Here is a 16,110-nt window from a genome sequence, read left to right on the forward strand (position 1 = left end):
CAAAGTTAACTGAAGCTCAGATCATAGTTGGAGACACTGAAATTATTCCAACTACAAATCAAAGAACAACAGAGGGAAAATAATGATCGTTCACTTTGGCCCATGGGTAAAGTCTCTGTGCTCTGAATCTGCTGCTGCCATGTCGGCTGCTTCACTTTTCATCCATGTGAGGCTCCATGTTCATTAGATGCCTCTTCTCCATGAAACACTTTCCCTCCATACTGTTTGTCTTCACACTTTTACCACACGGTTAACTCTGTCCTGTTATATATACTGATGGAGACCCGGATAAATCAGACTTTATACGGGTTAGTGTTCAAGCATTTAGGATAAAACAAGTCTGAAGGTTTGATACAAAATAAAAAGAATCATTACTTTTCATGAAATGCTTTTAAAGGCTTTATATGTGATTTTTTGATCCAGCAGATGTCGCCCTTGAGCACCAGTATGAAACCAAAACAACTCGCGCTGCATTGTTGTGTTAGCATGCTAATGCTAGTGATCTTTATTATGCTGGTATCTTCACACTGCATGTAAATTTACCTGAAATGAGCGTGATCTAGAAACACAGTTAAGCAGTGAGTACAGTATGTTATTCTTCTTTTCTCTAGTCCCTCAATTAAACAACTTTTACACGTGAGGGGAGGAGTCAGCCGGCTGTCCTGGCGATGTAAACAAAGTGAAGATAGGACTCTGAAAACTTCACAGACAGTGGGACTCGGGTGTTACACCCATTATAGACAGTCATGACTCACAGAGTTATTTTCAGAGGATATACTTGATTTATATTACATTTAAGTGTGAAAAATCACGTATAAAGCCTTTAAAGCCTAAGTCACAAGCGTTTTATTTGTCCCTTTAGGTGCACCATAGGTAAGACTACAGTGTCTCCCTGTAGTCACAGTGATGAAAAAGAACAATAGGGCTGCATCTTTGAAGGTCTCATAACAAACACTCAGACAGCTCAGCTGACAAGTCAAATCAATATCCACCTTCAGACATCAAACTTTTCACTTTTTTACCGTTTAGCTGTTTTCATTTTGTTTTTGATCCGAGTCCCTTCTTCTGTGCTGATGTCAATGTCGTTACCTTTGATCTACCGGAAGTATCTTTTTTATTTTAAAATAAAAGCAGGTTTTTAGAGGGACTAGGTTAGTGTTAAGTGCACGCCACATTTATAGAGGCTGTAGTCCTCAAAGCGGGCGGCCTGGGTTCGAATCTGACCTGTGGCTCTTTTCCCACAATTCATTCCCCACTCTCTCTGTCACTAATTTTCCAGCTTTATCCACTCTTATCTACAATAAAAAGCCCCAAAATAAATCTTGAAAACGAGCTGGTTTGAATTCTAATAGGAAGTAAAGTATTCTTTGGACATTACAGAAATTAAAAAAATGGCAAAAAAATTGTGCTGGAATGCAAAACAATTTTATTTTAAATATGTGAATAAAAATGTGATAAGTCAAGATTAATTATTCAAACACAGCGATTAATCACAATAAAATAATTAAATTGTTTGACAGCCCTAATTCTTAGTTAGAAGTTGAAATAAAGATACCAACAAAAACTTAACTAAAGGTGCACATTTTTCTTACTTTGTTACTTCTTATGTAGATTCATATTTGAGATCTTAAATTATTTAAAAGGCAACAACACAACTAAAACATAATTCTTCAGCTTCCCATTCATGGGAACAAACGTGATTTAGTTAGGCTTTTAAACATCCTTCATCTTTTTAAATCAGGACATATTTTTATTCCTGGAGTCACAACAGCGTGTGTTCAGAAGCTGTCACAGAAAATTTAAATCATGATGCAAATAATCAGTGAATAACAGCTTTTTGAAAAGGAGAGCTTAAATAAAATAAAAGTGAAAGTGAACAGACTGCAAGGAGAAAACATGTCAGGTTGATTTGTATTAGTTTTCACTTTTTACAGCCATCATGAGATGTGTAAATAAATAAAAAGATCAACACACACAACACAAGAACTTAAAAGAATAAAGAGTTTTGCAGAAAGTACAAAACATGACGGCAGCATGTCTGCAGAGAAAACAAGCTCTACAAATTATGATGGTGTTCCAATTTACAAAGATCAGTCTGTCTTTGAATTTATATATATTTATAATAAAACTAGATCCAGCTTCACTTTCTGCCAACCTTGAGCAGTGTGTTAAGTGCTATTTTATTAATATGCTTGCATTATTACAATGTTCTTCCTGGCAGCTTAAGAGGGATTATTTTCCAAGGCTGACAGTTCCAATAAAAACAACAAAGAAAAACAGACGGTTCAGTCAGAAATGAAGGAAAAGTCGTTTCCAAAAGAATACTGCTAATAAACCTGATGACTGAAAACAGATGGAGCAGGAGAATAACAGGAAAGAAGCGGCATGAAATACTGATTTACCAAAGGTGTTCAGGCAAAATATTTGAAATGCAAATAGACAAACAGATGAAAGGACACTTTAAGAAGTTCTTTAGCACACAGAGGGGAGATGTTGCTGTATCTTTATTATTTTGAATAACAAAGAAACAGCATGAGGTCATCTGGGACAGGTCTGCTCTCTGTCCCCAGAGTCAGAACCAAACATGGAGAAGCAGCATTCAGTTTCTGTGCTTAAATCCAGGTTGAAGACACACCTGTTTACAGCTGCCTTTAATTAAACAGCTTTAATAAGATTTCAAACATTAACTCTGCACTGTAACTTTAAGCACTGTTTATATTTTTACTTTATTTTTTTCAATTAATTTCATTTGAATTATTTTCATTTGAACATATTTTCAGATTGAATAATTTCAGTGATTTTTAAATGTTGTATTTTAATGTTTCTTTTCTTTCCTCTGTCATGATGCTTTTGATGTCTTGTGTGAAGCACTTTGAATTGCCTTGTTGTTGAAATGTGCGACATAAATAAACTTGCCTTGAATGTTTAGTTTGTCCATAAATGTCCAGAAATCGTCCTTTTCTATTAGCCTTTTTCATCCTAGCTTTAACACGAGGGCATTTTGATGTTTTCCGAGACAAAGAAGTCTTGGTCTTGTGGTTGTTCCTGACGGTTGTTTGCTTGTTTCCTCAGCAAAAAGAAGCTCTGTGCTCTTTATGGGAAGTGGACAGAGTGTCTATATGTCGTCGACTCGGCCGCCTTCGAGACGCACAAGAAAAGTGACAAGAAAGGATCAGAGGAGAAGAAGAGCAGCAAGGCGGTATGAGGGAGCAGCAGCGAGCCGCACACACAGTGATCATAAAGTGATGCATCCTGCATAGAAAAAAGACAGATAAAGACGTGTCAGTTTGTGTGGTTTTTGTGCTCAGGGTTGCAGTGACGGGCAGGATGGCGCTGCATCTACAACTGTAGACACAGTGGACGTGATTCCTGGCAGCCAGCTGCTGTGGAGGATCGCTCCCAGACCGCCAAACTCTGCACAGGTCTGACAGATCACAGAACAATTTGAGTTTCTCTTTCCTGTTTGTGAGCTGTGAGGTTGTGATATTATTTTTTTTATTTTATTTCAGATGTACAGTTTCACCTCGTTTGCGATGCAGCTGAACGAGCTGCGGCAGGAGATGGAGGGAGCGATCCCTCAGACCGACTGCAGACTCAGACCGGACATACGAGCCATGGAGAATGGGGACATTGGTAAGAAACTAGTGAGGAACAACAAAAGAAACAGAAAAATAAAAGACATCAATCTGCAAACTGTCTGATGTTGTTTTATCTAACAGACCTCGCCAGTGAGGAGAAGAAGAGATTGGAGGAAAAACAAAGAACAACTCGCAAAAACCGTTCAAAGAATGACGAGGAGTGGAAGACGAGGTAGAACTCAAAGAACAACCCTTTCTTTACTCACCTGGATCTCATGCTATCAGCTCATTTATTTATTTACTTTAATTGTGACTTAAATGCAGTTGTAGTCTTTTGTTAGTAAGCCTGTGTTTTTCATGACCTCAGTTTCAAAACACTTCTTACCGGTGCTTATTGTTGCTAGGTTACAGAAATTAATTTGTAAATTTGTGAGCTTTGGAGTTGCTGATGTTGTAAACTTGGAGCAGGACCTAGCTAGCCTTTTTGAGTCCTTTTCTAAAGCTAAGCAGCCGCTGCATTAGTCTTGTCATATTCACTACAGATGTGTAGAAAACAGATGCATGGAAACATTCATATCTGTGAACACTGTTAGCTCAAAGTAAGCCTTATAAATGTTTCATTTTCATAAATGACATGAACTTTGTGAGCATTTTTCACTGTGGCTAAAAGTTCATCTAGTGTCATTCATTTCCTGTTCTACTTTTATCATCTCCTACTCTAATGTTTCATACTTTGTTGCTCTGAATTGCTCGACCTAAATCTTCATTTTATCTTCATGTTTGTGTTTCTGTTGCGTCCTCTCGTTGATGTTCAGGAGTCCCGCCCTCGGCCCGAGGTCAGAGCTGCTTGCTCACGTGTGTCATGTGATCCTGTGTTCTGTAGTTTCGCATCCTCTACACTCAAATCTAACCTCTCACTGTGTCCTGCAGTCTGTTTTCAGATTCGCTATTCACTGATGGTAGAATCACAGTTACACAGATTCACTTGAACGCCACATTAAGTCTTCTCTCCCAAATGATTTCCCTCCCTGCTGTTAAACAGAAAAAAAATCCCTTTATTTTCGGCTAAATGAGCCAAACCAAAACTGCTGACTTTCATGCAAATTCTCAAATCTTTAATAAAGAATGCTTTACCTTCACACCCTCCTCACTTTCTCTGATTAGTTTGAGTTTGGAATAGAGATGGGCGGATGATTCTGGAGCTCTGAATTTCGGGTGAATTCCTTCTTTAACAAAGAATTGTACAATATCTGTTAGAATCTTCTCAGGATCTTGCCAAATTAAATAATAAATTAATTGAACATTTTCTCCTGATCACTCAATATTTCATTATGATCTAGCAAAGTGTATAGGTGTCATAGTCAGGATGTCAGGAAATTTTCTCCGTATCCTGGAAAAATGTTTCGAGATCTCACAAAATCTTTTCAGGATCCCGCAAAGGTTCTCTCGGATGTCGCAAAAATTTGTAGAGATCTTGAAAAAGTGTTATGTTGAGATTTTCCCCTTTTTTGGCAGGATCTCTGAAAGGTTTTTGAGATCTCAAAAGTTTTTTTCGTGATCTCGCAAATCTTTGTAGGGTCTTGAATACTATTGAAGGATCACTCATATTTTTCAAAGAATTTAAAAAAATATCTTGATGGGGATCTGGTAAAGTTTCATGAGTTTTAAAAAGTTTTCTCCAGATATCGCAAATACCTAAATTCTCCTCTGGTTCTCTTGAAAATTGCAACATCCAAGAGTTTCTGAAGATTTAAAACATTTCCTTCAGGAGATCGTATATTATTCTCTCGGTATCTCGCAAAGTTTCTTGAGATCTTGAACAATGTCTCGGGAACATTTTGCTATTTCTTTCGTAGTTGTTTTTTGACCTCCATTGTCCCTTGAGGGGCTCCGTAGTAGGACAATGCAAAAAAAAAAGAAAACATCCCCATGTTGCACGATAGTATCTATGCAGTAAGTGGGGGTGCTTCAGTCCTTTACAGCCACTAGATGTGGATGTTGTGATCCAAGGTCTGAATATTTTTTCTGCACAAACAGAAAGAAAGAAAGCTTCATGAGTCTTCATCCGCCCATCCCGAGTTCAAATCTTTTAGCTGGTTGGAGTGATGTAGGTCTTGATTAGCCTCTGTTGTACTTCCAGGTGGTTCCAGCAGGGGCAGAATCCCCACACCAGCTCTCAGGACTGGATCTTCTCTGGAGGATACTGGGACAGAAAATACAGCTCACTGCCGGACATTTACTGACGGACATTTCCTGCTCTCTATGAGCCAGCGTTAATAATTTTTGTTTTTGTTTTTCAAAGGAATAACTAAAATATGCAAATATGCGTGGCCTTAATCAACTTTATTGTGATGAAACTTCACAGAAACATTAATAATAATCATCAATATTTATTCGTTTTAAGGTGTAAAGCAATTTGAAAATGCTGTGAAGTGTTGGACTTTTACCTACATTGAGACCGGTTTATTTCTGTGTTTGGACTTTTAGCTCTGTGGTTCATGATTTTAATGTCCTCCTGTCTCTTTTTAATGAGGTTTGAAAATGTTTGTCTGTACATATTAATGTGTCATTTACATATTCCCATCCTTCAGTGACCTACACATCAAGTCATATACATTTCCAATCTTTAAAAGCAGTCGATAAATATGTGTTTGTCATTTTTGTTGCCTTTTTTCGATATCAGTGTTTCAGGAAATATATCTGTATTCTCCCCTAATATTTCTGCCTTCAGCACAAAAAGATTATTTTCTATATCAATGTTACACTTTTTAGAAATTGACTGCTACTTCTTTTAAATGTTCTGTCTGTTGTGCTCAGTGTTTTAAAAGCACACACACATATTGAGCTCTTTAAAGAGTTTGATTCATTTTCCAGACAATCTAAAATGTGTTTCTCAAACGATCTGTGAGACAGATTGATGATTATGGTAGAACAAGTTCACATCATGAGGAAGTAACTGATTCCAAAGGTGTTTTACCTCCATGGGGCATCGAGAGTGTTTGACGCTGAATTAAAACACATTCATGTATTTGTGCTTGTTTTTATTGTTTATGTGATGTTTTCAAGAGAGCAGGACCAAGTATAGAGGAATCTAAAAAATAAAAATCATGTAATCAAACGTTTCTTGTAAAAATTAAGACTACACGTTTTGTTTTTTAACTTAAAGGGGACATGTTGTTAAAAATCCACTTTGACAGTGTTTTTGAACATATCTATAACCTGAGTGTACCAACCCACAAAATGTGAAATAAACCCATCTAGTCCATTGTTTGTGGTCTGTATAAGTCTTACAACACAGAGAAAAATGATCCGTTTCCAATGTGCTCAACTTGTGACATCACATTCTGCTAAAAAAAAAAATATGCTCCCCTCCCCTGGTATCTCCACCCATGGGGTATGTCTCAGTTCCCTTGATTGCATCCAGTTGTCCTCCACTGCCCTCATCCACTTGCACCTTAGTCACTCATAAAATCCCCACCCCAGGGTGGATTCTCTCTCTCTCTCTCTCTCTCTCTCTCTCTCTGGCCTAAACTTGTTTGTGCGGTGGTTGTGGCTGGTTGTAAATAAATCATTGTTTCCTCAACTTGGGCTGTTCCGTTTCGTATTTGTCATGGCCATGGAGCCAGGTTATGACAAATTTGGGGCTCGTCCGCCTTTTTCTCTTTTGTGCCGTGACTTTGTTAAGAAAGTTTGATTTATATTTGGTAATTGGTACTTGATTGATCAGTTAATTTGGTTGTTCGTTTGGATCATTTTTATTTGGCTCAATTAAATATTAAGCGTTCAAATTCACTTTAGTTTCCCTTTTAAGCAGGTTTTTGTTTGGATTTGAGGTGTTTCGTGCTTCAAACTTTTGTGGATTCTGTGTGCGTAATGGTGGAGTGCTCGCTGCGCACGCAGGAGTCTATTGTTCTGTGGTGTACCTGTTCGCGGTAAAACTTTTGTCGGCTCGTGTATGAGCAGGAGTTTGTTTGTTGGAAAGGACGGCCTATTTGGGTTAACAGTGCAGGTTGAGTTCAGTGATTTGTTAGTAGCTTTGTGAATTGTTTGTTCTACCTTGACGTTGATAGTTTGTTTGTCAGCTGCTTATTGTTTCCAGTGCCGGCTGGTACTTGACAGTTTCCTTTGCGTAATCGGTAATATAGTGTGGTGTTTTCCCCTGCTAGGCTGAAGCGACGTTCCTCATATGGGTTTGTTGTGCGGGGATAAATTAGGAGTGCGGTGAACATGAGTGAAGCTTTTGCTTAGAAGCATGTCCGTGGTTTCGGGAGGGTTGCTAGCCTGCTAGTTGCCCAACTGAGCCAGCGGTCACTAGTGCATCAATACCCAGCACTGCAGCTGCTATAGGGTAGAGTTTAGGTAGCTGGGTTTATGTTTAGATAGTGGGGAAAATCCACATTGGGTTAAGGAGTGTTCCTCTTGGTGCGCACGGGTTAGTGTCTCTGTGTCTGCTGGTTTCTGTGTGTGCGCAAAGCTGACAATTGTTTTTGTTTTTGTTGTTGTTGTTTTTCTCCGGTTCATTGTCAAATAAATTGTAAATAAAAATGTCTGAAATCGAATTGTTTATTGCTGATCCATCTCAGGAATACCTGGATGTTCCAAAGAGCAGTTGCTCATGATTGCGGAGCATTTTTCGGTGATGGTTGTCGGAGACAAACGTGTTAAAGACAACATTAAATCAGCGATCAAATGTAAATTAACTGAGGAAGGAATACTGAAGGAAGATAAAGAAAAGCCATCTAATCCTACTGCTTTGTCTTTTCCGACGCACGGTTTGACATTTGAGCAGCAAAAAGAGATTTTGTTAATGCAGATGGAACATGAGAGAAATAAGCAGGAATTGGAAATTAAGAAACAGCTTGAGCTTGAACGAATCCGTCAACAGTCTGAGAAGGCTAAGTTAGATTTGGAGGAATTTTGTTTGTCTTTGGTGAGGGATGGCATGTTGTCTGGCGAGGAGCAGGGCGCACAGGCCCATGGCTCTTCGGTGCATCGCTTTGATGTTCATAACTTGCGTCTCTTACCACGCTTTAATGAAGAAGACCCAGACACCTTTTTCTTGTTGTTTGAACGTGTGTCTGGAGCAAGATGTTGGCCCGATGCTGACTGCGCTCTGATGCTTCAGTTTGTTCTCACAGGGAAGGCGCAAGAAGCATATTCTGCTTTGAGTTTTGAAGACAGCTCCAGTTATGTTAAGATAAAGTCAGCTGTTCTCAAGGCATATGAACTCGTGCCTGAGGCATATCGACAGCGTTTTAGAGGCTGGGAGAAGAAAAACATTCAGACATATGTGGAGTTTGCCAGGGATCTGTCCACTCATTTTAAGTGGTGGTTAACTACGCTTGATGTTACTTCGTTTGATGGGTTGTGTGAACTGATGATTGTGGAACAGTTTAAAATTTGTCTTTTCCGGATCACATAGCAACTTACATTAACGAGCAGAAAGTGCCAACTGCTACTGAGGCCGCTGTTTGTTCGGATGAATATTTGTTGCTGCATAAAAGCAGGTTTTGGGAGCATCCTGTGGCGCAAGAGGCTTCCGGTTACCGTGGTAACGTCTCTGTGTTGCCGTCTGAGATGCGTTCGCAGAAACTCGGATTTTCGAGACCTAAATATGAAGGAGGCCTTAATGTTGATAACCGGAATGTCTGTAACTATTGCCACGAGGAGGGACATTGGAAGTCGGATTGTCCAGTGTTAATGGTTAAAACAGGAGGGCCAAATATTAAACCAGCTGCATGTGTAGTCCCTGTAAAATATTGTTGTGTTGCTGAGCGGATGACCTCTCACTCTTGTGAGACTGATGTTTTGGCAGCATATGCACCCTTCATAAAAGATGGGTTGGTGTTGCTTGTGGGAACCAATGAACAAGTTCCCATAAAAATCCTGCGGGACACTGGGGCTTATGATTCCTTCATTGTTGGTTCTGTTTTGCCTCTTTCTGGAGAGACTGACACAGGAGACTGTGTTCTTAGTTGTGGAATGGGGTTAAACATCCTTCCTGGTCCAGTACCTGAAGTCACTTCTTCCCCGGTTGATCCTGTGTCGGATGAAAGCTCTAAACCACTCCCAGAGGTTCTTTCATCCTGTACGGTTACACATTGTATATCCAAAACTGATGGAAACATGCCCCCTGATGTGGTCAAGGATGTTGTGTTGGAGGCCCTGTCTCTGTCTCTGTCTGAGCTTCCATTTTCGCTGTCACACAGGAAAGTGAGGAGGCAAAGAAGTGATCCTTCTTTGAGGGACACATTTGAGTGTGTTTTACCTAGTTCTGGGCTAAGTAGTGCGGTGAATGGCTGCTTTAGGAAATTGGTACATGTTAGTGGAGGTTGTGTGAAAAAGAAAAGGAGGCATAACTTTAGGCCAAGAGAACAGGTTCCCATGTTTATACCCATCGTTGGTTCTCCGTTTGAGGCTAAGTTCTCAGGTCCTTACATTGTTGCGAAGGAAGGTTCTTGTTTGAATTGTGTTGTGGCCACATCAGGTCGGAAGAAAACCCAAAGTGTCTGCCATGTTAACCTCCTGAAGCCATACCACTAGCATGTCGCTGTGGTAGATACAGGAGACGTTGTGTAGTGCTGCGCTCAGCTCTAGCTGTGTCTACAAAGACCGTTAATTTACTGTGTAGGCTTAATATATTGTCCTTATGTTTTCCGATACCTGTTCTGTATTGTCATGCCGTGTCTATCCTCTTAATTTGCTCCTCAGGTACCGGGGGTTGCTGAGAATGGGTGGGGGGTGCAGGTGCAGGCAGTGAATCCAGGAATAAGGTCATGTATTAATCTAATTATAAGTTTTTTGAGTAGAGTCGTTTGTGTAATTGGGTAGGTGTTTTGCACAGGGGTAGGTTATGGTGATGTTGTGCCAGTGGTCGGGTGGGGAGGGGGCCGGTGGACACCGACTTTGGGGGCGGGGGGGGTGACGGTCACTGCCTTAGTCAAGATCTTACTAATTGATTCTGTCCTCCCTAGTTCTAGTAGAGGAGTTGGATGGTCCAATCGAAGGGAAACCTGGGCCTGTGTCTGGCAGGGCATAAAAGCCCCAGCCCAGGGTGGATTCTCTCTCTCTCTCTCTCTCTCTCTCTCTCTCTCTGGCCTAAACTTTGACTTGTTTGTTTGTGCGATGGTTGTGGCTGGTTGTAAATAAATCATTGTTTCCTCAACTTGGTTCCGTTTCGTATTTGTCATGGCCATGGAGCCAGGTTATGATAATACATTTTTTAGACAGCTTTAACTCTTTCACTTCAGAGCACTTTTAAGGTCTTTCTTTTATCTAATATTTATACCTCCTTTAAAGTTAATTAGATATATTTATTTAGCAATGGCCGTCGCCTGGACACACCTCAGATGGTTTTATCAGAGGCCCTGGGAAACCGGAGGATTTTAATTAACAATAGAGCTCTGCCTGCCTCTCCTGCACAGTGGTCTGGTCACCTTTTTATCCAAATTTGAATACTGTCTTAGAGGGCTTTTATGAAACACTGTTGTGTGGTTTTTAATGAGGTTTTTAAGTATATTTTAATACCCATCGTCCCACGAGTGCCTGCGCCCCTCGTAGCGTCCCCCAGAGGACACTGCGCCCTCTACTTTACCTAACCCTACCCTAACCCTAACCTCTCACACTTTCTTGCCTAAACCTAACCATCCCCCCCTTTAATAACCCTAATGATTCATTAATTTCATCAAAATTCATTGATATTAAAAAATAAGCTCATTAAAATAGACAGGAGATTAAAAACATCAATAAATACATATCATCTTAAAGGTTTAAGGATAAATATTCAAGTATAAATTCATTAAAAACACTTTATAAACATGTAAGGGGGATTAAATTCATTTATTTTGGTGGCGGGTTAAAAACAGATTGGCATAAAAGGGGTTAAAAACACAACACGGAAAGTCAAGTATGAACATGCTCCCAGAGCCTATAAATACAAATGAAAGTGAAAGCAGCTCTCCTCATTGTTGCTCTGACTGCTGCAGTTTTCACTCCAGCAGTTTGCAATCCTCTCACTTCGCACCTTTAATATTTTGTGCCTAAGCCTGAAGCAGACCTACACGGTCGAAAATGAGGGCACGTTTATTGATTTCATTCAGGGAGAATTTTGATTTCAAAAGTTTTGTATTTAATTTTAAAAGTTTCTCTAAAAACTAAATTCATTTTTTAAATTAAAAACAATTAAATTTTCATTTTGGTATTAAAAACAAGTCACACTCGTCCATCATGAGCCCTGCTTATGACGGCCACTGGACCGAGGTACGGTAAGGCTGGCGAGAGGGTTGCCCCTGTTACCGTATGGAAAACAGACCACCACTACAGAATAAGTGGTCTTCCTGGGGGAAGGGAGTGGGAATAACAGGGAGAGCATTTACTGTCTCCCGCCCCTTCCCCTATCCTAACCCTTTACGGTTTGGTCCAAAACCTGACTGGAAGACATCCAAACAGTCTTTCAATATCAAGAAGTTGTTTAACTTCTGAAACACAGCTTTGTCTATCATTTGACCTAACAGAGGATGATTTGATATAGGCCTGTAATTATTCATGATTGTTCTTTTCTAGTAGTGGCTTGATAACTGCTGTTTTCAGGACCTGTGGGAAGACACCTGAGAGACAGGTTTACACTTTGTAACAGATCTGGAGCCATGACTTGGGAAACTTTTAAAAAAAAACCTGTTTGCAGAATATCAAGACAGCAGGAGGAATTTAATTGTTTAATTGGCACTTGTTTTTTATTGGTGAGATCAGCACAATACAGACATTAAAGAAGGGGATCCAGTTTTTCTGTAATGTAAAACATTTAACCCCCCCCCCACCCCCCCTGCCCCCCAACCATGAAACAGACCAGCTGGATAGAGTGAAGAGTGACAGAGTCAGCTGATCTTCAGTCAGCACTGTTTCTCAGACTGACACACCACACAGAGACACTGAAGAACCAGGAGAGAACCCAAACCCAGGATAGAGAGGTTCAGTGAATGTGGTGTTGAAGGTGTGGAGGTGGATCAGTGTGTCAGAGGAGACTCTGTAGAAGGACAGAGAGCCAGCAGGACAGTCCACATACACTGCTACTCTGTTAGAGACAGGGGAGGAGGAGGAGATGTTTGTTCTTCTTTTATTGTGCCTGACATAGTAACCTCCATCATAGCAGAACAGACTCCAGGACTGATCATTATATCCAAACACACATTCATCACTGTCTCCTCTCCTTCTGATTCCTCTGTAACTCACTGATACATAAACCTTTACTCTCCACTCAACCTCCCAGTAACAGCGACCAGTCAGACCAGTCCTATACAGCAGCTGAGGATAGTAATCAAATCTGTCTGGATGATCAGGATATGACTGAAGCTCCTCCACACGTGTCACCTTCCTGTCGTTGTCAGACAGTTTCAGTTTTCTGTTCACTGTGTTTGTGTCCAGTTCCAGCTCACAGGCGTCTGATGGAGAGAACGAGACACAACACAGCTGCAGGTTATCATCTGTTCATTCATCAACAACTTTACTGACACTTACTGATAGGGGTGTAAAGGTACACATACTCGGGCCGGACCGTTTCGGTACAGAGCTTTTGGATCGGTCGATCAGTCGATCGGTACGCACAGAACAAAAGTGTTGTAATCTGTGTTCTCACCAAGGGGCAAACTCCGGTCTCGAAAAATGAAGCCTATGCGGAAGTACAAAAAACTGCAGTTCCTCGAGGTTCCGCTTGAGGCTGGCTGCAGAAGCGCCGGAAGTGCCATAAGCCCACAGCCAAAAAAGCCCGTTTTTACCACAGGAATGTTTACAGCCTGGTTCAAAAAACAAGATATATCTGATAAGTTGACGGCCCCTTCTCCTCACACTGTGGGGGGGGGGGTGTATTTTTTTCTAACTCATCGGATTTTATTCTATTAAGGAAAACGACTATGCCCATATAAGGGTTGTGGCAGATTTGATTGACAGCTCTGCGTGCTGCATCTGTCTGTCAGGTCAGCAGGTCAGGAGGCAAACAGCTTGATCCGTCTGATTTCTCCTCTTTCTTACTTCGTTTGAAGAGTTTGTTTAACACATATCTGACAACATACATGGCTTGCTGTGCGGTTAACAGACCATCCAACAAGTTGATGCTTCAGTTTTCTTCGGTAAGTGATATAGTAGTGTTAAATTTACTGTATACTTGTGTGTCGGTATTTATATTTACGGACCTAGCTTGTTTAGCATTAGCTTGTAAACCAGTCGGCTAACTGTACTCAGTGTAGCTCATTATTTACATTATTTACGGTCAATGGTTTAGAAATGTTTGTTGTTAAGATGTTGTTGTTGAAAATAATGAGTTTGTGTGATGTTAGAAGCTAAAGGTTCACCTCGGTGGTTATCTGACGTTATGATGAATGTTATACTCCACGTAAATGTGGACATTAAAAACAAACTTTGTGTAGTAATTATCCGTCAGTAACATAAACTGAACTCAAATGAACCTAAGGTGCTGTGTAGGTTATAGAGGATGACATTAACATTACATGGTTGATGTAGTGTCTTAAGATTTGAGCAAACTGTTAACAAATTAAAAAACTTCACTTTGTAAGAGCATCTGTAACCATTAAGAACTATATTAATAACCATATTAATTTTCACTGAACTCATACACAGAATATAGCAGTAGAAATATAAAATCTAAATAACATATGGAATGAAAATAAGATATAAAGCACATAGATATAAAGTATAAGAAATAGTTTGAAGAATACAGCCATGTACTGAGCTCATGTTAATAATAAATGAGTTACTGTATGTTCTGTACTAAAGCACAGAGAGTTGGGACCTGTTAATGATTTAAATAATTCAGGTTATATTTGTTTCATGTTAAGATGAAGTACTATACACAATAAATTGCTTAATTTTCCTCACAAAATCTGAGACAATTTGATGTGGAATATCATTGTGTGAGTGAGAGAGCTGAAAACAGCATGATTACAATAAGGTTTATCTTCTTAACTTTAAATAGATGTTGATTACCTGAATACTGTACCTTTGTGGTCTGGGTAGTACACTGTTGAATTTATAAATGTACTCTTACACACAGATGAAAACAGAAAAATGGATGAGAACAAAAAAATTGATTTAATGAATAACTGATATTTTCTCTCTTTCTTTGCCATCCTGAAGACCCCTCACTAAAAGTCCATGTTCTCCTGGATCCATGTCACATGCTCGAGCTTCTTCTGAATGACATTTCAACAGTCGAAGTTCTGGTGAGAGAAGATAGCCAGCAGATAAGACAGCAGTACATCAACGAGCTCCACAAGCTTCAGGAGGAGGAGGAGGGTTTGCACTTTGGAAGACTGTATTCATGCTTCAGCTGTTCAAATAAAACTAGATTTCCTCCAAACAACTTGCAATCAAACTATTTTCTTCCCATTTTAAACCCTTTGTCCAGTTTAGATGGGAGAAGTTGATATTATGTGATATTGATCTGGGAAGACTACATTTCTAAATCATTTTTAACTGTGTTTTTATTCACAAGTTATTGATCTTATTTACTCTCCATGTATCTTGATTTAAGAATGGGGCTGTGTTTAAGGGCAAATGTGGCAATGACTCTGTTCCATCCCACTTTCAGAAATGAACTACATTAGTATTTGGTATGTCGAAAGAATAAGAAGTTGTGTAAAAGTAGACTTCCTTCCCTTAGCTATTGAGTTGAGCATTAATGCACATTTAGTCTTGTCATTTCAAATCTGAAATGTATACTCATATGTAGACATCAAGGAGTGCATTTATATAGAAATATTTATTTAATCTGAAAAACAACAAAAAAAGTCTGTTTTACAGCAGAGATTAACATGTTTACAGCTTGGTACAAAACAAACAAATAGGTGTGATTAGCTCATGTCTCGATGGACACACACTGTACGGGGGTGAATGTTTTGATGACTCATCAGTTTTGATTTGATGAAGAATAAGAGTTATTCACAATAAGGCGTGTAGCTGACCAGCTTGACAGGCGGGTGCGGTGTAACAGTTTGTCAAGAGGCTTAAAACCCGCCTCAGCTCCAGCTCTCAGCCTGTGGGTGACATCACTCAGGCCATCCGGGGGAGACCTCCCTCACAGCGAGCTGTTGAAGAGAAGCAACTGAAGTCCACCCCAGAAGAACCAACAAATACAGATGTTGTTGAGGCCCAGGTTTCTTCCTCTGTCTCTGCAGCTCTCTGGGCACCTCGATGGACCAGTCACCAATAATCCACACTGTGTCTATAGGAGAAATACAAAGGTGTTCAATTAATGCCTCAGACAAAACAAAATGTACAGTTAACTACATGTGACAGCTCAGGGTGTTTTTTTGTTATGAGCCACATCTGCAGGAATAATATTGAACAAGGTAGCTGCAACTCCTAATAATAGATGCCAGTCTTAAACACTATTTTTTCTAATACTTAAAGTTTTTGGTGTGAAGCTGACACTGTCCACAGACTCCATGACTTCACAGGTTCAATAGAAAACAAATGTCTTCTCATAAATACTAAATAATTATTTTTCAATTGTCATGTTCAC

The 16,110-nt window shown here is 39.8% G+C and overlaps 2 protein-coding genes across 7 annotated transcripts in view; one reads left to right on the forward strand and one right to left on the reverse strand.

Moving 5' to 3' along the window:
* Positions 1-6,845, forward strand: part of osbpl1a (oxysterol binding protein-like 1A) — a 31,394-nt gene extending 24,549 nt beyond the window's left edge. For 2 of the 3 annotated variants that reach the window (XM_065956199.1, XM_020654623.3), the window contains exons 24-29: positions 3,073-3,199; positions 3,309-3,422; positions 3,510-3,633; positions 3,720-3,810; positions 4,394-4,414; positions 5,719-6,845. In XM_065956199.1, coding sequence (XP_065812271.1) covers positions 3,073-3,199; positions 3,309-3,422; positions 3,510-3,633; positions 3,720-3,810; positions 4,394-4,414; positions 5,719-5,821 — 580 coding nt within the window. In that variant the 3' untranslated portion in view covers positions 5,822-6,845. The remainder of the gene's footprint in view (positions 1-3,072; positions 3,200-3,308; positions 3,423-3,509; positions 3,634-3,719; positions 3,811-4,393; positions 4,415-5,718) is intronic. The other variant, XM_020654624.3, reaches the window with a different exon arrangement.
* Positions 6,846-12,406: 5,561 nt separating this feature from the next.
* Positions 12,407-16,110, reverse strand: part of LOC114921391 (NLR family CARD domain-containing protein 3-like) — a 148,603-nt gene continuing 144,899 nt past the window's right edge. For all 4 annotated transcript variants that reach the window (XM_065956194.1, XM_065956196.1, XM_065956195.1 and 1 more), the window contains one exon: positions 12,407-13,015. In XM_065956194.1, coding sequence (XP_065812266.1) covers positions 12,480-13,015 — 536 coding nt within the window. In that variant the 3' untranslated portion in view covers positions 12,407-12,479. The remainder of the gene's footprint in view (positions 13,016-16,110) is intronic.

The sequence above is a fragment of the Labrus bergylta genome, chromosome 6 (assembly GCF_963930695.1).
Source record: "Labrus bergylta chromosome 6, fLabBer1.1, whole genome shotgun sequence".
Classification (NCBI taxonomy): Eukaryota; Metazoa; Chordata; class Actinopteri; order Labriformes; family Labridae; genus Labrus; species Labrus bergylta.